At 41.4% G+C, this 18,365-nt stretch overlaps 1 protein-coding gene across 4 annotated transcripts in view; it reads right to left on the bottom strand.

The window, feature by feature from the left end:
* MAST4 (microtubule associated serine/threonine kinase family member 4) overlaps positions 1-18,365 on the bottom strand; it is a 370,078-nt gene that overhangs the window by 144,233 nt on the left and 207,480 nt on the right. Inside the window, exons 1-2 of one of the 4 annotated variants that reach the window (XM_075269801.1) lie at positions 8,081-8,604; positions 2,270-2,350 (exon numbers count right to left, since the gene is read on the bottom strand). The exons of the other annotated variants lie outside the window; for them this stretch is intronic. Of the exons in view, the coding sequence (XP_075125902.1) occupies positions 2,270-2,350; positions 8,081-8,127 (128 nt within the window). The 5' untranslated portion in view covers positions 8,128-8,604. Of the gene's footprint in view, positions 1-2,269; positions 2,351-8,080; positions 8,605-18,365 lie in introns of those variants that run through there. 4 annotated transcript variants of the gene reach the window in all.

The raw sequence follows: 18,365 nt of genomic DNA, 5'->3' as shown, positions 1-18,365 counted from the left end.
GATTGTGAAAGCAGACAGTGTGATGAACTCAGCGCACTGTCGGCTTTCCAGCGGTATATAAAACTACCTGTGCCCAAACCCATGTAAGGTCCTCTTTAAAGAGGACTTTTCACCACCTCCAACAATTCAAGTTCTTAGCATATCTGAGATATGCCAGCACAGTTGGCATTTGCTCTCTAGCCCCCACCATTCAAGAGCAGCAAGTACAGGTAGTTTTGGTGCCTGATGTACTATGTAAGCTCTGTACTATCAGAAGGGTGGTGTCAAGCAGGGGGTGTGATTCAGAGCTCCAATCAGGGCAGCCAATGTTAAAACTCAGAATCACACCCCTTGTCTGCTCTTGCCTGACACCGCCCTCCTGACAGTACAGAGACTATGTAGTACATCAGGCACCAAAACTAACACCATTGACTGCTAAGGAACAGTGAGGGCTACAGAAAAAATTCCAACTGTGCCAGAATCAGTGGAGTGGTGCCTATTAATTGATGCAAAGAGCTGGACTTGTTGGAAGTGGCAAAAAGTCCTCTTTAAAAGCAAGTGCTACTTGAAATGTGTCCGTTTTTTTTGTTTTGTTTTGTTTTTTAACCCATTTATGCCAGACATTGAAATTTTTGAGTTCTAATAATGGAACTCTAGGCATAAATGGTTAAAGGGTACCCAGGGGCATAGATATTAGAATAGCAGTCACTGCAAGACCCTTGACCCTGAAGTGGTCCCGATGGTCCCTATTATAGTAAACCACAATTCAGAAAAGGTAGATAGTTAGCAGCCCCATATTAGATTTTGCATTGGCCCCAGAGCTTTAAGTTACGAGTCTGATGCTACCTTTTACCTTGTCAAATAAACTTCCGATCTGAGACCCCCCCTGTATCCCTTGGATGGACCAGTCCAAAGAAAGAGGAGTGTCTCAGACAACCAAAGCACACTGTGCATAGACTGTTCAGAGTAGCTGGCGGCAGCTTTTCAGCAATAAAGAAGGGAGTAGAAATTCAAAGAATTACACCATAAATGTTAAAAAGGAGGGTACTGAGTATTAAACTATGCATTATGTATTGATTATGATTTTTCTTGGAGGGCGCCTTTAACAGGTATCATAGTCAGTAATATGGCATTTGATATTTTATAGCATTTCCAAGGTTCTGGCAAGTGAGCACTTTCACATGTGATATTTCTGAATACATCACGCATGTAGATGGGTTTACTCACTCATTACTCACAGGTAACCCCGGTGAAGAAGCCTTTGTCACTTATTTCTAATTAAATAGCACGAAGCCCAGAAGATAAGCGCTCCGCTTCTATTACGTGGAAGGCTTCTTTTATAGACCGAGCATGAGTCACAGAAAACATTATTTATCCAAGTAACAATGATCTGAAGTGAGACAACAGAGAGCTAAATATCCAATTATATCCCAGTGAATCACACACGCTAAAAAACACCGCCATCTGCTTACAGGTCTTCATGAGAACACGCCATATAGCAGCGATCTGCACACATGATGCAACAACCTGCCTGGTACGGCCGGCATGATGGAGACATGGCTCATGGGCTTCATGCTCATACGATGTGAGTCATAGAAAAACTTTTCCTAGGAAGGTAGTAACTTCCAATATGTCTTGTGGCCTGTACCAAGTAACATACTAGACTGATTACAAAGTTTTTTTTATATAATTTTAGATCACATTATACAAAGGTTGCACTGGCATCTAGGCTCTGGGGTCTGAAGGATGCCAATGGTCACTTTGACAAATAATGATATATTTTATTCTCTGTACGATGACATCACTAAGTGACATATGACATCACTATATTTGTTAGACATCTGTTCATTGCACATTTAGGGCATCAATCCTACAAGAGAATCCCATAATCTATGATGTCAGGACTTTTAATATGTATGTACTGTCTCATCAATGTGGTTTTTTCCATTCTCGATTCTGACATCATAGCTATATAGTATCATACCGTAACCCTGACCAATGTACCGTGATTGTGCAATGAATTCACCAAATATATATGGGATAGAGAATGCAGTCGCCACATAACAGGATAGCAATACTATAAAGGACATTCAAAGCTTGGGGCCCTTACAGGGCAAAATAACCTCAAGTCCGACCTCTGAGTGCCAATGAAATGGCATACAATTATTTGTAGCCATCATTCCCCAAAACTGTACACCAATTTTATGGGAGAAAAATGACTATTCAACGTATAACTAAAAACAGTCTAAGATACCTGTGAAATACAGAAACAAAATGGAAGTTTCCTTACCTCCAGAAATGGAAAGCATACAATGGACTACAAGGACTGCATGGACTTGTTGGGGTTGGACTCAAGCTTCTTGGGGTGAGACTGTAAAGTTAAAATGTCACTAGCAGTGAGCAAAGCAGTCATAAGCAAATGGAATGAAAATAAAATGGTCACACTACAATGACGTATATTTTACAAGTGGACTCTGTTCAATGGCTGCCAGACCAAATTGCTTAGATTAGATTAAAATAATGAATCCTGACCTTGCAGATAACCCGGAGCATCGGGAGCAGGGTATCTTAAAACCCTGTTAAAATGATGATGTTCCAAAATGCAGCCGCTCATGGGATGTAACGGTCACGTAACCATCTCAGCAGCGGCGGAATAGGTAGCGTAACAACAGCATGGAGGAATTACTAAACTATTTCATTATTATTTCAACCCATTCAGAAACGGCTGGACAATCCCTTTAACAGAATCGTTGTTGAATGGGTAAAATAAGTCACCTAGACTCATTGTGAACTACCAATAAAAGGCAAAATGCAAGGAATGTTTTTTTGTTTTGTTTTTTCCCTATCAGTACGTCTTTTGTAGAATGGGAGGAAATCCACGCAAACATGGGGAGAACATACGAACTCCTTGCAGATTATGTTCCTGGCAGGATTCAAACACAGGACTCCAGCACTGCAAGGCTGTAGTGCTAACCACTAAGCCACCGTGTTGCCCCTGGAATGGGGTTTAATAGTCACATCAGTTAGCTAGTATCCCAAGTATTCCAGGATCCAGGGGAAACTGATGAAGACCATGGGGTTTTAGAGGCCGAACATAGAACGTTTCAGCAGATGCTCTACCAGGTAAATTATAATGCAGGATGGGGTTCACAATCCGTACAGTTACCGAATCTGCAAATAATGTATGATATGGTTTCTGGCGATAGGGGAACTTAGCTAAGGACTCTCTAATGGATATATGCGCACCTTTGTTTAGTTTTACAGATCCTATGCAGACTTATGTGTCTCCATGCTAATAGCGGCGTAGACTACGCGACCTGTACAGTCAGGTCACGTAGTACCCATAATCTTTCCCCTACATCTAACGAAGATACAATATGTTAGCAAAAAGTAGAGGCAAATAAAAGAGGGTATGGCAGCAGGATCTTACTGCACGGGGTTTGTTTGGACTCTATAATCATGGAGACACAAGTCTATATAGGAGCTACGAGGGTATGGCAGCAGGATCTTACTATACGGGGATTGTTTGGACTCTATAATCAAGGAGACACAAGTCTATATAGGAGCTACGAGGGTATGGCAGCAGGATCTTACTATACGGGGTTTGTTTGGACTCTATAATCACGGAGACACAAGTCTATATAGGAGCTGTAGACATAAAACAGAAGGGTACTTTTAATGAAGACTTAAAGGAATACAAATTGGGTTTGACGGTGAGCACAGCATTGACACTAATCACGTAACAAATGGTAAATATAGGATATAACATGGCACAGACCAACATGTTCTGATCAAATGTACGATGAAGACTCTACATGGTAGACTAGGCAACAAATATAGCTTAGTACGATAGTTCAGCGAAGGGCCACAGAGCTAACGCATCGATGAGCCACAGTTCGCTCAGTAATACAATGAAGAGTAAGGCTGGGGTAACACACAGGCTTTGTGGCATCTTACTACTCTAAAAAAAATTACTAAAATTCTCTAAAAGGTGATTGTTGCAAATTGTAAATTTTTTAGTATGTACAAGTGGCAATGGGCTTCGATATTTATAAAGAACATGCACCGCCTAGATAAATATGGCACACGCTACATATTTAAGAACAGTAAGCGGCACGCCATCGCTAATAAATAGTCCTCAAAGGATTCCTATCGGTGGCACCAATTGAAATTGGATCGATGATGTTACAAAAAGTCTGTGTGTACCCTCTGCCTAAACAAACAGACTAATACAACAGTAATCTACATCAAACACTGAAACTGTCCATACACATCAGTAAGGAAAATCATTCAACACTGACACATTTGGACTGTTTTGGCCAATGGTACTATGAAAAACTTACAGAAAAAAATAAATGATTGCCAAGGCCCCAGATGTTTGTTGAAAAGGCTGGGTTGGATTTTGGCTGGTTGGATTTAGGCTGGTTGGATTTATTCGGCTCTCTGTTGACTGCAATGGTATGTGCACGCCATTTATTATATCAAGAACAAGCAATTTTTATTTTTGGGAGGTAAAAATGGAAAAAAATATAGTTCCCGTATTTCCCTTTTGTATGGCTGTAATGGCTTTATCTGGCATGGTGCACATTATGTGGTATCAGTAGGAAAAGTAAAGCTAAGTCTCTACACTTTGTTTGGGTTAGAAGGCAACAGAGACATTAGCGCGATGCCAACTCAATGGATGACCAGTTATAGTGGTGGTGGGGTGTATCATATTGTTGGGTCAGAGGCAGAGCCATGCGTAGGCCACAGAAAACCAGAGTCAGTTGTGGCTGAATATTTTGTTCCCGTCATACAGCATGCGATAAAGCATGGTAAGGCGGTACACAGCCATTAGAGAATTCAATGGAAGGAAAAATTGTGCCTTGGTATGAACTCTGAGTAGATGTCTCGTACGCCTCTATCGGTGCCCTGTTAATACTCTCTACAAGGATTAGATAAATTCTGAGTTTTAGAGGAAGAGTAGTGAGGAGTTGTACATGTATTAAGACACTAAAAACAAGGTGAACAATTAAACATACAAATAATAGTTTTGCACCTTCATATTCTGCTCTGCATGGACCATCCTGCAACTTTTACTAAAGGGATTATTTTCGGTATAGATTCCAGTCAAGTTTTCCATCACTATCGTGGTTCTTAGAAGGTGGGATATGTAAGTGGAAGGGAACCTGTTACACTGAGCATACAATCTTACCAGTGTGTTATAGAATAAAAAGAGATGAACAGATCTATGTAAAGTTTTGTGGAGGAAAGACTCAGTATAGGTTATTTTTTTGTTGTACATTTAGAGAGGACTTTTTATAATTTCCACCAAACTCTTACTTATTACATCCTTCACTACAGATTCTGGTGCAGTTGGAATTTTTACTCTAGCCCCTACTGTTCATAGGTAATCATTGCTGTTAGTTTCAGCAGAATTATGCTCTCTACTGTCAGGTGGGAGGTTCTGGGCTGGAGCAGATAGACAGGGGCCACCCACCTGACAGTAGAGAGCATAACTCTACTGAAACTAACAGCATTGATTGCCCATTAACGGTAGGGGCTAGAGTAAAAATTCCCTCTACACCATTATCAGTGGAGCGGCACCTATTGGATGCAAAGAGTTGGTGTCTGTAAAGATGCTCTTTAAATGCTGTTCATTCTGGAGTCCAGTGAGTGTTTCCACTCTGTGAGTGACAGATACCACCGGATACACATTATACAAGGATGGCTGTCAATCACTGGTAAGACCACCCACAGGACTCCTAAACAGAGTGTGAGGAGGAATAAATGGTTAATACAGACTCTTTTCCCACAAAACTTTATAAAAGCGATCGGCTCAGTTCCATCTGCTTTATACGTCCAATGTGACAGTTTCCACCGAACGTTGTGAACATGACATTTATCTTGACCTTCCATTAAAAAGCACTACAGTTCAAAATGGTTACTAGCAGTTAACAATGGGGTGTATTAGTGCGGGTTCACATCTGCGCCCGGTCTCCGCTTTAGCCAATCTGGCGGGTTTCTGTCTTCTGCCCCGAAAAACTGGACAGGAGATGTAAACCTAGCGATCAGCTTTCAAACCCATTCACATGAATGGGTTTGCAAAGTGACTGTCCACGTGCTTCTTCTGTTTGTCAGTTTGGTTTTTTTAGCCGGATATGCAGGACTTTGTGTCCGGTTAAAAAAAAAACCATTTCGCCACAGACAGACAGAAGATGCACACGGGTGGTCACTTTGCAAACCCATTCAAGTGAATGGACAGGAGACAGAAAACCGGCAGTCAGTTTTCAAACCCAGTTTCTTGGGGCAGAAGACGGAAACCCGCCAGATTGTGCAAACCGGACACTGGGCGCAGATGTGATCCCGCCTTTACAGTGTCAAGAATATGGAGGTGGGCGGGATTCACTATAATAGGTGCACCAGCTTTCTGACGATAAGTGGTACATTTTTGTGTGATATTAATTCAATCAATTTGCTTGCCACCTTTTAGAAAAGTGGTTAGAACAGGTTGGAGATCAAGGCAGGCCGGGAAGGGCCATCTTAGTCTGACACATTTATTGTAACTCGTACCAAAAAACTGGTGTGAGTTATAGCTGAAATCTGCGGCAGTCAGGGAGCACTTGCTTCTAAAGCTAGGGTCCTCACAAGAGGTCAGAGCCTTGTATTAATTCGGATACGTCTTGAACTACTGGAGGAATGAATTAAAGGGCTGGTCCAGTTTCAGCAAATAAATATTATTTGTATAATGAAAAGTTGTACAATTTTCCAATAATCTTTCTGTATCAATTTCTCATGATTTTCTAGATCTTGCCTTGCTGTAACATATTTTACTTACTCCAGTGGATAAAAGCAGTCCATGGTCATGTGATATACAGTCCATGGTCCTGTGATATAGGGTCCATCGTCAGGTGATATATATAGTCCATGGTCATATGATGGACACACAGGTGCACAGTTGTGTGTCCAACACATGACCATGGACTGTACATCACATGACCATGGACTGCACATCACATGACCATGGACTGCACATCACATGACCATGGCTTGATATTTATCCACTGGAAGTAAACAATAAAAGACAGCAAGCAAAGATCTAGAACATCGTGAGGATTTGATACAGGAACTATATTGGAAAGTCGTACAAATTTCATTACAAAAAACAATAACAATGATTGGCTGAAACTAGACAACCCCTTTAAGCCTTTAAAAGTTGCAAGAAACAGTGTACAAATCAGTTCATAAGAAAGTGAAAATGCAAAAACAAGTTTTGCAAATGTGTATGTGTGTATATACGTTATATATTTGGATACAGACCGAGTAAAATATATATTTATATTATATACACCTACATACATATATGACACACAGAGATCCATCCACACACCACAATGTACATTATATACATATGTCACGTAAATGAATACAATCATGGTGCAATAATCATTTCTATACAATGATACACGGTCACATGATAACATCACGTAAAAAAACCTTACAGAATTGTAACGCCACATACTATGACATACATTAATACATAGACACTGCACGACTAGCAGAGTAAACACAGACAAGGACACCGATTCACAGGCCGGGGAACGGGAAACAAATAATATTTCCTTTAAACAAACGTCTATTACGGCTCGAATTGGCGTATGAAAAATTGATTATGGTGAATACATTTTCATGAAGAGCCTTTCAATTATGCTTTAATCTGCTGTAGAGCTGTTCATCATTCAGGAGGCACACAGGCCTTATCTGAAGGCAGCGCTGGGACAAACACTGAGGGGGAGGGGATACAGAAGGTGGAGAGAGGGATACACACAACACATAACACATAGACATCACGGCCTACAAAACCCCCATTCTACTGCCATTCAATGGCCAGGGCACCCATACAGTGTTGTCTATCAGGATCCAGCCTGGCCATGTCTCTGTATATAGAGGAGGGGGGCTTACGGTAGCGTCCACAGTACTGCAGCACACATAAAGCATGCACACACCAAGCTGCAGAGCTCCGAGCCTGTCAGTAAAAACGCAACGTAGACAGCTATTGGTTGTACTAAAGCTAATGGCATGCACAAACCATCAAAATATTAAAGAGAGAGACGATACTTACTCCAAGGTCAAGCCTGGAATCCGCAGCCTTTCCCGCTGGGCTTTCATGACTGTTATATTTTACCACCATCTATTGAGACCATGACACACATCCACTGGCAGCATCCTGGCGCTGACAGAGAGCCAAAATGAGCCACTATAAAGGAATGGACTAACAATCTCAGGGGGAGGGGGATTCTCCAAGTTTGGGTCCTTCCACCTCTAGCTGTAATAAAGAGATGTCAGCTGCTATATTCAGGTTAACACGATGAATGCAGCACCGATTTTTTTTTTCTCCCCTTGCAAAGCAAAATGCACACTAACAGAATTGCAAATGAGGCTCCGAGCAGCGCATATTAAGTGGCTCCTGTCTATGCTGGCTGCCAGGCTTTTCCTTCCCCGGCTCCGTCAAATGAAGTCTCCTCTAAAGACTGACAACAACACACACACACAAAACCCTGCAATGCACATTAAAAGCGATTCACCTAAGAATACGTAATCATTAACCCTTCGTGAGCCTGCCCAGGCTAGTTCAGCAAAGCACTACAGACCAAGCGACCGCCTTGCATGCAAGCGTACACCCGTATAGTCACCCAGAATATTATATTAATAGAAGCTACTAAATATAGTCACGGCAAGATGCCGCTATTTTATCTACAATTCTCAATTTGTAAGTAGATTACAGACGTCAACAGAATGAAATGGTTGGAAAGAGGCTATTTTATTAAAAATTTGCAATGGAGATTTAGGAAAAGAACTGGAAAACTTGACAGGTGTAACTATACTGATCCAGTTACAGCCATAGCGAAATATCAGAGTTGTACAAACTGGGCAGCTGGAAGAAACCATTACATCAGGTTGTGTTACAACAAGAAAAAATCTGGAAAGTGCTCATGTCACACAAAAGTCCAGGGAAAGTTGCGGAGCCTCAGTAGGTGCTCATGGCCCAGCACCCTCTATGGTCAGTCTCAGCAAAACCCATTTTATCTGAGCACCAGGGCTGTGGAGTTGGAGTCTAGGCAAATTTTAATGTAAACAATATTTATTGGGTTTTTAAAAAACACAAAAAAACCAACCCAGACCATATACAGAGAAATCCCCTCCCTTACACCCCTCTACCCCTCCACATGGCGATCCTCCAAACAAAACTACAGGTTACGGGGCACATAAGACGAACAGTGTCATCCCTCGAACAGAACTTTACAAGTATCAGTTAGAAATCAGTAGTGAGATCGAAAAGGTATAATATTATTATCAATACACGTTATAGTAGTAGAAGCATGGCTAAAGAGAGGCGACCACTGGCCACAATGTCCGTACTGGAAATATTATACATGGATAGATTATGGACTAGGTTACCTTGACCTAACCCCTGAGTGTCCAACCACGGGGCCCAGAGATCCTCATACTTACACACAGGGTCAAGGGTAAGAGTGGGTGGAACTGGAAAAAAAAAAGTTCAAAATAAAATGATTCATTATAATTTACAATTACTGGTATTGTATAATGAATTAAATATACAGATGGGTAGATATTTACTTTAATAGGAATTCACTAGTCACTACAGGACCTTTATGGTTTCTGATTGACCATCGCTGTCAGCCATTTATGATGGAATCCAAGTTGGAGCAGGAGTCGGAGAGTCCGAGGTAACTCACACCAACAGAGTCAGAACATAGAAACTCCATGCGGAGGCCATGATGCTTCAGAGCCAACACGGTGCTAAACTGGCACCAATTTAGATGCATTTCCTTGGACTCCCAAACAATCATTCTCTGATATACTGGAATGAAAAAAAACGGAAGTCTAAGTTTTTATACAAAATAATATTTAGGCGAGAGACACATTGGGGATAGTAAACTAACTCATCTACACCTATTCTGACAAAGACAGGTGTAAATATGGTGCATTTGGGTACAAAGCCCTTTCTAGTGTCAAAGATGCCCCACATCGTTCCTTCTGCCCACACTCGCCACTTTTTACAAAGTGGACGGAGGAAGAATATCTTGGCAAATTTACTAAAACTGGAGCTAAAAAGTTGGCTTCAGTTATACCTACAATCTATGACAATTCCTTAATGATGGAGACTTCAATTCTGGCACATAGGAGCAGGCCTGAATTATTAAGAGGCCGGAGCTGCTTATGAAATCACACCAGCCGCAGACTTCATTAAGACTGGAGTACAGAACACCAGTATTCATAATTTTCCCCATTAAATTTTTGCTGCTTTTTTGGTGCAGATTTTGTTATGATTTGCTAGGATTGGATTCAGCAGGAAGGAGAAGTATAAGAACTTCCTTTGGATATCCGATTTCTTTTCATCCACTCCTGGCTTGGTTGTGGGGGGCGGGGGGACAGCAAAATCTGCACAAAAAAGGTACAAAAACTCAGGAAGGGGGAAAAAAAAAGTTAGAGGTAAGGAAGAGAGAGTCATACCAAGCATGAGAAAGTTGGCCTGCTTAACCAGGGTATTTAGATAATGGGCTACAGAGAGCAAAACTGAATATTGGCCCCAAAACATTACGCAGATTTCCTACTAATACAAAATTACATTCACACAAGGCTGTAGATATCCTAAATTTATCATATGGACACCTATGGCTCATGTACATCATGGTACTATGCATGACTTACCTTTAGTGCCATAGATGAGAATGGATAATGCAAGAAAGGCATTTGGAATGGCGTACTGGGTCTAACCACAAACTGGGCACTAAGTACAAGGTATGGACCATCATCCATAGAATTGTATAATGGCCATGGAGACAATTATTGTAGGTTCTAAGTGAAAAAAGATGGACTTTTTATACAGCTCCATATAGTGGCCTTTCATACAAATTAGCGCTAAACCAGACGTCTATCCTATGTGTATGATGGTTTTCAAAATGTTGAAGAAAAGAAGGATTGGGTGCCCTCATTTACAATGGCCAATCCAAGACGTCACCAGATGTCCGTAGACAAATCACATGGAAAGTAGTCATAATAAATGGTAAGTAGCAATATAACTTCTCAAGAAAAAACATCCTTCACATACAGCATATATTTTAGATACACACACACACACACTTGTCATTTCTACAAATAACAAAGATGTAGAACACTACAAAGCACAGCTGCTATTGTATTACACATGTTGTGAACAAAGGAACATAACCGTGTGGTGCCACAAAAAGAGTTGTCCCTGAGTTACATACTGATGGCCCAGCCACAGGACAGGTCATCAATATCTAATTGATTGGGGAGGTTCTATGCACAGGAACCCCATGAATTGGCTAGGGGTGGTGAGCTTCAAACAACCTATAGATAGATGTGGCAATGTTTAGGACGAAAGATAGTTTGTATTGATAGAAAACACACAACACATTATACAAGTCCAAAGACTGATGTCAATCATATCCCTCAGAGACCAACGTACACTGAAATATATTCAATCTGGAACACTACAAGAATACAAAGAACAAACAAGTCCATATAGGGCTAAACTTACATAGTGGTGTCCCATTCAAGGTCATAGGACATGACTGCAATGCTTATAACCGCCAGTATAGAAAAAATGGCAAGTGAATTCTGTATCTCCTGGCATGTAAACCAGGGGCCACAGTCCTGTAAAAACAGCTGATTTTTGGGGGTCCCAAAAGACAAATTGTACCCTCCCCCCAATCAAAAATGGGCGTCTTATCTTAAGGGAAAGTCATCAATTTTATTAAAGTGGACAACACCAATATCACGGAACAAAAATAAATTAGGCAAGTGCAACTTATCATAAATGACTTGTGGTCCTCCATCTGAAATGCTATGTGACCCACAGATGAGGCCGCCATCATGACACACACAAGCCCATACAAAGACACAGAAATATATACATACACATACATACAATACAACTTTTGGCTATAGGAAAAGACACTACACTATCCCATAAAAGAGGCGAAAACAGAGATTCTTGATGTTTTAAGCCTGACTTTTATCCTAGGTAAAACAGTAGCACCATATGAAGATTTCTCCCCAGGAGGAACATGTCAGGGTTCAATGCAGCCGGTGGGGCACCAGTTGGTAACAATGACTTACATGAATGGAGATCTCAGAGACCAGCATCCACCTACAGTACACATATAGGCGTTACAATGCCCATATTCAATATATTAAAGGGTTTTGGCCCCAAATCAAATTATCATATTGATACCCTATACACAAGACAATGACAACTTCTTCAACACATTGTAAAGGCAATAAAGACAAATACAACATAGATCCAACAAAAACAATGGGGATACAAGCCAAGCTCCAATAGCTAAAAACTTGTTATGGCAGATATCACCCAGGTTATAGAAACGACTTACCCCATAAATTCTCTGGGGATTTGTTAACCTCTGCCATACAGGATCACCGCTTTAATGTGACTATAGCATTGACATGAAGAGTGTTCCTTAGAACTCCATATTGTGCAAATCCTCCGCTAAGCCTCCTGGACATTTAGGAACATCTTCGGTGTTACCAGTTGGGAGTCTAATCCCTACATAGGGCGACAATGTCCAACCAGCGTTGGCATTGCCGGACTATCTAGTGACAAATCCCTTTGTTAAGGGGATCAGTACTGCCTAGTTGTCATTTTAGTAACATTAGCTGCATATGTAGCCATAACTGCTATTTCAGGAGAGATGATGGGTCCTCTTTACAGTGATGTGGATGGCGGTATGACATACCTACCTGCAGCCATAGCGGATTAGTTGCTCTCAATTTAGAACAACTAACCTACTACGAGTATACCCAAGTGTGCACTAGCCCAAAATGTACCTGTCCCTTGGGATTCTTTCCTATGATATGCTTCGCGAAGTCAAGTCCAGGATAAAGAGGAGTCCCGAATTTAACAAAACATGAGTTATAATGATTGGGGTCCATATAAGGCAAATCTGCCTATTCACTATGAACCCCGAATGTGAACTAGGACCTTATTACATATTGAGTTTGTCAGCAGATGAGATCTAAAATAGAAAGTGACCTCAGATTGTCCTTTTGTGCAGATTGAGTATCTCACAACCTTGTTCAATCTGGAAGGTGTCAATGAGCCCTGCAATGAGATTCCCACATCCTCCAATTACTTGGCTCTACCTTTGAATACCTCATAGAATGGCCAAGACTGCCACTCGCTGGTTACAGGGATAGGGATTAGGTCTATTATTTTTCATTACATATCTTCATACTATTACTACGGTTTTTACACAATGTGTTTTGAATACAGCAGAATCGTGTGAATTGATGCCTCCATTGCAATGACGGCATTGACGATTACCTCTCGAGCAACGCCCTCATTGCTCCAGAGAGCTAATTAGCATATTGTCAAATACAGCAATAACTCAGTAACAGGGGCACAGATTCACAAGGGAAAAACTCCATTTGATTCAGGTGACCCTGATCCTATCTATCTGTGAGGCTGGACTGATATGCTGGACTGGTGACAGACTGTGCAAACTGTTCATTCAGATATGGATATATGAAAGATGTTCTCAAAAAAATTCACCCTATGCATACATTAGGATAAAATCCACTGAACGGAACGTATTCACCACTTCGGATAATCTCTGCACTTCACCTGGTACAGAAGCCTATGGGGATTCCAGATTGTGCCCTACCTTATAAACAGACACCACTAATACATGGCATTTAATACTGTAGAGAATATGTTCAGTTTGTATTGAGACCCATAAGCTTTAGAGTATGTTCACACATAGGGGTTTGGCCCTGATTAAAGCAAAACATTGAAAAAATGATCGTCAGATTCCGTTGCTGATCAGCGGCAGAACCCACTGCGTGGCGCACCATTCACCAGAGGCTGATCAGCAAGTGAAAGCAGTGGAGGAAAGCTGAAGGTTCAAAAATGAAAAAAAAAAATATAAAAAAAAATCTGATGCAGAAGCCTACGTCAATTCCATTTTTCTAAGGGTTTTCCCACCATAGAGATTTATGGCTTCATGATATATATCTGGTACTAATCAGAAAGGTGGCCACACATGTCCATGTACAAATCTAATAGAGTTATAGAAACAACTGAGCAGCCTTTACTCAGCTACCCCTGTTAGGTTGTGTTCACACTGCGCTTTAAATTCATAATTGCAGTAATGGCTTGGCATACATTACAATACATTTCATCTGTAAGCTAAAGGCCATTAAACTGGACATTTTTATTTTTTTTAAAGGGATTCTATCATTAGAATCCCATTTTTTCTCCCTAACATGTAGAAATAGCCTTAAGAAAGGCTATTCTTCTCCTACCTTTAGATGTCTCCTCCGCGCCGCTGTTCCATAGAAATCCTGGTTTTCTTTAGTATGCAAATGAGTTCTCTCGCAGCACTGGGGGCGGTTTCTGCGATCAAACAACACTGGGGGTGTCATGCTGCGAGAAAACTCTCCAGCAACGGTCTCTGTCTTCTTCTGGCACGCTTCTCCGCGCTCTCTTCTTCTCAATTTAAAATTCACGCATGCACAGTTGGCTCTGCCATCAGAGAGAGTCGACTGCGCATGTGTGCGGCCATTTTCTTGTGGCCTTTCTTAAGGCTATTCCTATGTGTTAGGAAGAAAAAATGGGATTCTAATGATAAAATCCCTTTAAGCCATTGTCTTACTCCTCGTTCACATCAGCGTTTGCATTCCGTCTGGGGAAGTCTGCATGAGGCCCCCCAAACGGAATACCAAAAGCAAGTGCAAGTGCTGGTGCAGTAAAAGCACACGGACCCCATAGACTATAATGGGGTCTGTGTGCTTGCCACCAGATCTCTGCAGGCATCATGTGGATAGGAAAATAGTTCACCATCTACTTTCCTGTCCGAATGATACGTGTGGGCAGTGCGCGGCAAGCACACGGACCCCATTATAATCTATGGGGTCCATGTGCTTTTACAGCACAGTGCTTGCAATTGTGTTTGTATTACGGTCAGGGGGTCTCCATGCGGACTTTCCTCGGATGGCATACAAAAGCAGATGTGAACGAGGGCTTACAGCTGAAGTGCATTCTAAAATGTGCTACTCATTACGGCAAAAAAGCAGTATGTAAGAACTTATTTCCATAGACATTTAATGGGGAGAGCTGGAAGATGCCTAAACATCACTGCCCTGAGAAGAGAGGCGAGACCAGCACCCATTAGAGATGCCTAAACATCACTGCCCTGAGAAGAGAGGCGAGACCAGCACCCATTAGAGATTTACGGCGTAGCCTGTCTGCATGCAATATATTGAAGGATATGCCACACAACATAGGCCAGACTTGTTTGAGGGTCATAAGATGCAGCATGTTCTCACTCATGAGCAGTCAAGGCAATGTAATTGAATATACGAGATCAATATATCTGACAGGTGAAATAAAGGCGGGCTCGCCCTAACTATTCACAGTTAATGGTTTAATCTCGGCTGAACGAGCAGTAAAATAGGAAAAAAAGGCAAAATGAAAAAAGACACAACGCATCACTTGTCCTCAGTCCTCACATTACTGGCCCTATATTAATCTTATAATAATCCCATCAGACCAAACCATAACCTTATCATTCTTCTTCCTGAAATACACTGCACCATGAAGACATTGTATGGGGACTCTTCTTCTAAGCAAGAGCCTTGGAATGTAGAAATTGTAAAAAGAAATGTGAACTTCACAATGAAGATCCATCTTTACTACTAAATATATAGTCAGCAGATGTAATATCTACAGGCACTGTAATATTCCTGCATAAACATATGGACAAAATCCTAGCAGGACTCCTATGAGAGGCAGTGAGAGTCCTGCGGACCCCTCCCATACACAGTGATTGACAAATCTCTCTGTATCAGTGCGTCTATGTAGAAGGCTGTCAATTATCCCATATGGGCGGAGTAATCAGGACTCTCACATTCTCTCCTAGGAGTCCGGTCAGGATTTATGGTTGAGACCTCAGAAATCCTGCTCCAAATCATAAAAGCTACATATCACAGAGCTCAGCATTTCTCCTCCTGTCATACGCCGCTCTCATTTACAAGAGTGCAGAACTCGCATAATGGGATGGCTAAAGAACGAAAGAGTTGTAATGTGATCATAGTAGCAGAACTAAGAGACACCTAAGAGAGTCCCACAGTCTGGCTGCAATTGGAGGGCTCAGTTAATGTTACTATACTGTGCACGGAGGACTTTATGAACACAAGGGGCGCACTTATAAAGACTGGTGATACTAATGCAAATGTTCATAGCCCCTGAGTTATTGGCTCATATATGATGATGTATCTTATAAAGTGGGAAGTATCCAACAAAGACTAGTCCATCATACCAGTGGCAGTAAAGGAGCATCATACCAATGGCAAATAATGGAGATTGAGGCCCTATTCGTTCAGGTTTCTGTTTGGAGAATCCGCTTGGGGACCCCCTCCCCTGAACCGAAATCTATACGCATTAAAAAGCGGTTACCTAAGGAAACCCGCAGACCTATAGACTATAATGGGGTCCCTGTGGTTTCCACACAAAACCTGCATAGAGAAAAGTCCAACAAGCAACACTTTTCTCTCCGCATGTTTTCTGCTGAAACTGAGTAGAAACCACACGGACCCCATTATAGTCTATGGGATCCACGAGTTTCCTGACGGTAACTACTTTTTAATGTGTATAGGTATCCATTCAGGGAATCCCGAACGCAGATGTGAATAGGGCCTAACAACACTTTTAACCAACCTTCATCCAGTGAGAGTCTGTCTACTTTTCATGTATTTTGTAGCCTAACGCACTACAGCAAGTTGCTGGTAGATTTCCTACATCAATTACGATTTCTGGGGCAGATGATAAATTTGGCCGGGGCTTATGACCCTGCCCCCTTTCCAGGGAAGCTGTGAAGTCAGTATAGAGTTAAAAAGTCACATTTTTTGTGCATCCAGTTTTCTGGTGTACAAGGCGTAATAATCCTGAGCCATATCCGTCTCGTCTTGCTGTATTTGTCACTGTATAGGTTTAGTAAGAAGTGCAGAATTTGCCGGGTAATTCAGCGACTTTGATGCCTTTGCCCTTTACATCGCTCTTTCCTTTTTATACGAGAATAGTAATTGCATCCCTCGTTTTGTTGTTATGTTAAAGTGAGTGAATAATGACAATTGTAATGTCGGGTGTGATAGATTCTTCATAAAGTGTAACATTTCCTTCTTCGTATACATGTATACCATTGTATTTCCCCACTATTACAGGACAGTTACCTCTTTATACATCATTACTTCTCTACTGTTTGCTTTATGAGGATATTGTCACTCAATATTTGTATTGTGAACCCAATTTTAAAAGGTCACGGATTGTATAAAACCATAAAAAGTAACGCGCTGTTCACACTTGCTGGTTGTCCTTTTGTGCAATTTTGCTGGTTTTATAGGATACAGTCCAGGACACCTGCTGTCTTTAGCTCATACTGTGACACTAAAATACATTTGTTATTTCATTGTAAAGCCATGTGAGAACCGGTTTTATTACCCATTTAGGTTTTGCTCTCCAAACATCAACTAATACCTTACGATTTGTCCAGAAATGGATTGTCTTAGGAAACTTCACAAAATGCATCACGTGCGAACTTCATACAAAGATTTACGTTACATCAAGATGTTTCCGAACATTTCAGTGGTTGTCTACTGCACGACTAGGGAGATTTATTATAGTGGCGACACCAGATTTATCACGTAAATAAGTCACTAACCTTACCTTGGGTTTGTGGCCTTTTCAAGTCCAGTTGTAATAATACTTGTCGCCATTGGCGTTTCCGCTCCTTCCATACCACTCATACCAGTTTACTAGTAACAATGATCACTGATACTCAGATTGCAGAAACGCAGCTTTTTTTTGTAGCAGATTTTGCTATGTTTTTTTTTTTTAAGCCAAAGCCAAGAGTAGCTACAAAACAAGTGGGATATATAGGAAGTTCTTATACTTTTACCTTCTGCTCAATCCACTCCTGGTTTAGGATCAAAGAAAACACAGCAAAATCTATATGGAGCTATATGGGATTTTTGCTACATCGAGCTTTAGTATGTGAACTGTAGGTGGTCTGACACCCAGGCCCACGTACAGATCAGCTGCAGCAGTCTATGCATGCCTGAAGCTGCTAGTGGATGTGCAGTGCCGATCCGATTCAAGTAATAGGAGTGGTGCTCTATAGTTCACCAGAATCAGTCCTATGCAGTGGAAGGGGCTTGCTGCGCCGCTCCTATTACTGCACCATCCACTAGCAACTTTCAGCACTCGTAGGCTGCTGCAGACCTGTGTGGGGGCCAGGTGTCAGATCCCACTTCACTTTTTATACCACATACTTTTTGGTGCGCTG

Source organism: Leptodactylus fuscus, chromosome 1 (genome assembly GCF_031893055.1).
Source record: "Leptodactylus fuscus isolate aLepFus1 chromosome 1, aLepFus1.hap2, whole genome shotgun sequence".
NCBI lineage: Eukaryota > Metazoa > Chordata > Amphibia > Anura > Leptodactylidae > Leptodactylus > Leptodactylus fuscus.
Note: the sequence above shows the minus strand (reverse complement) of the source record. Positions and strands in the feature narration are given on the sequence as shown.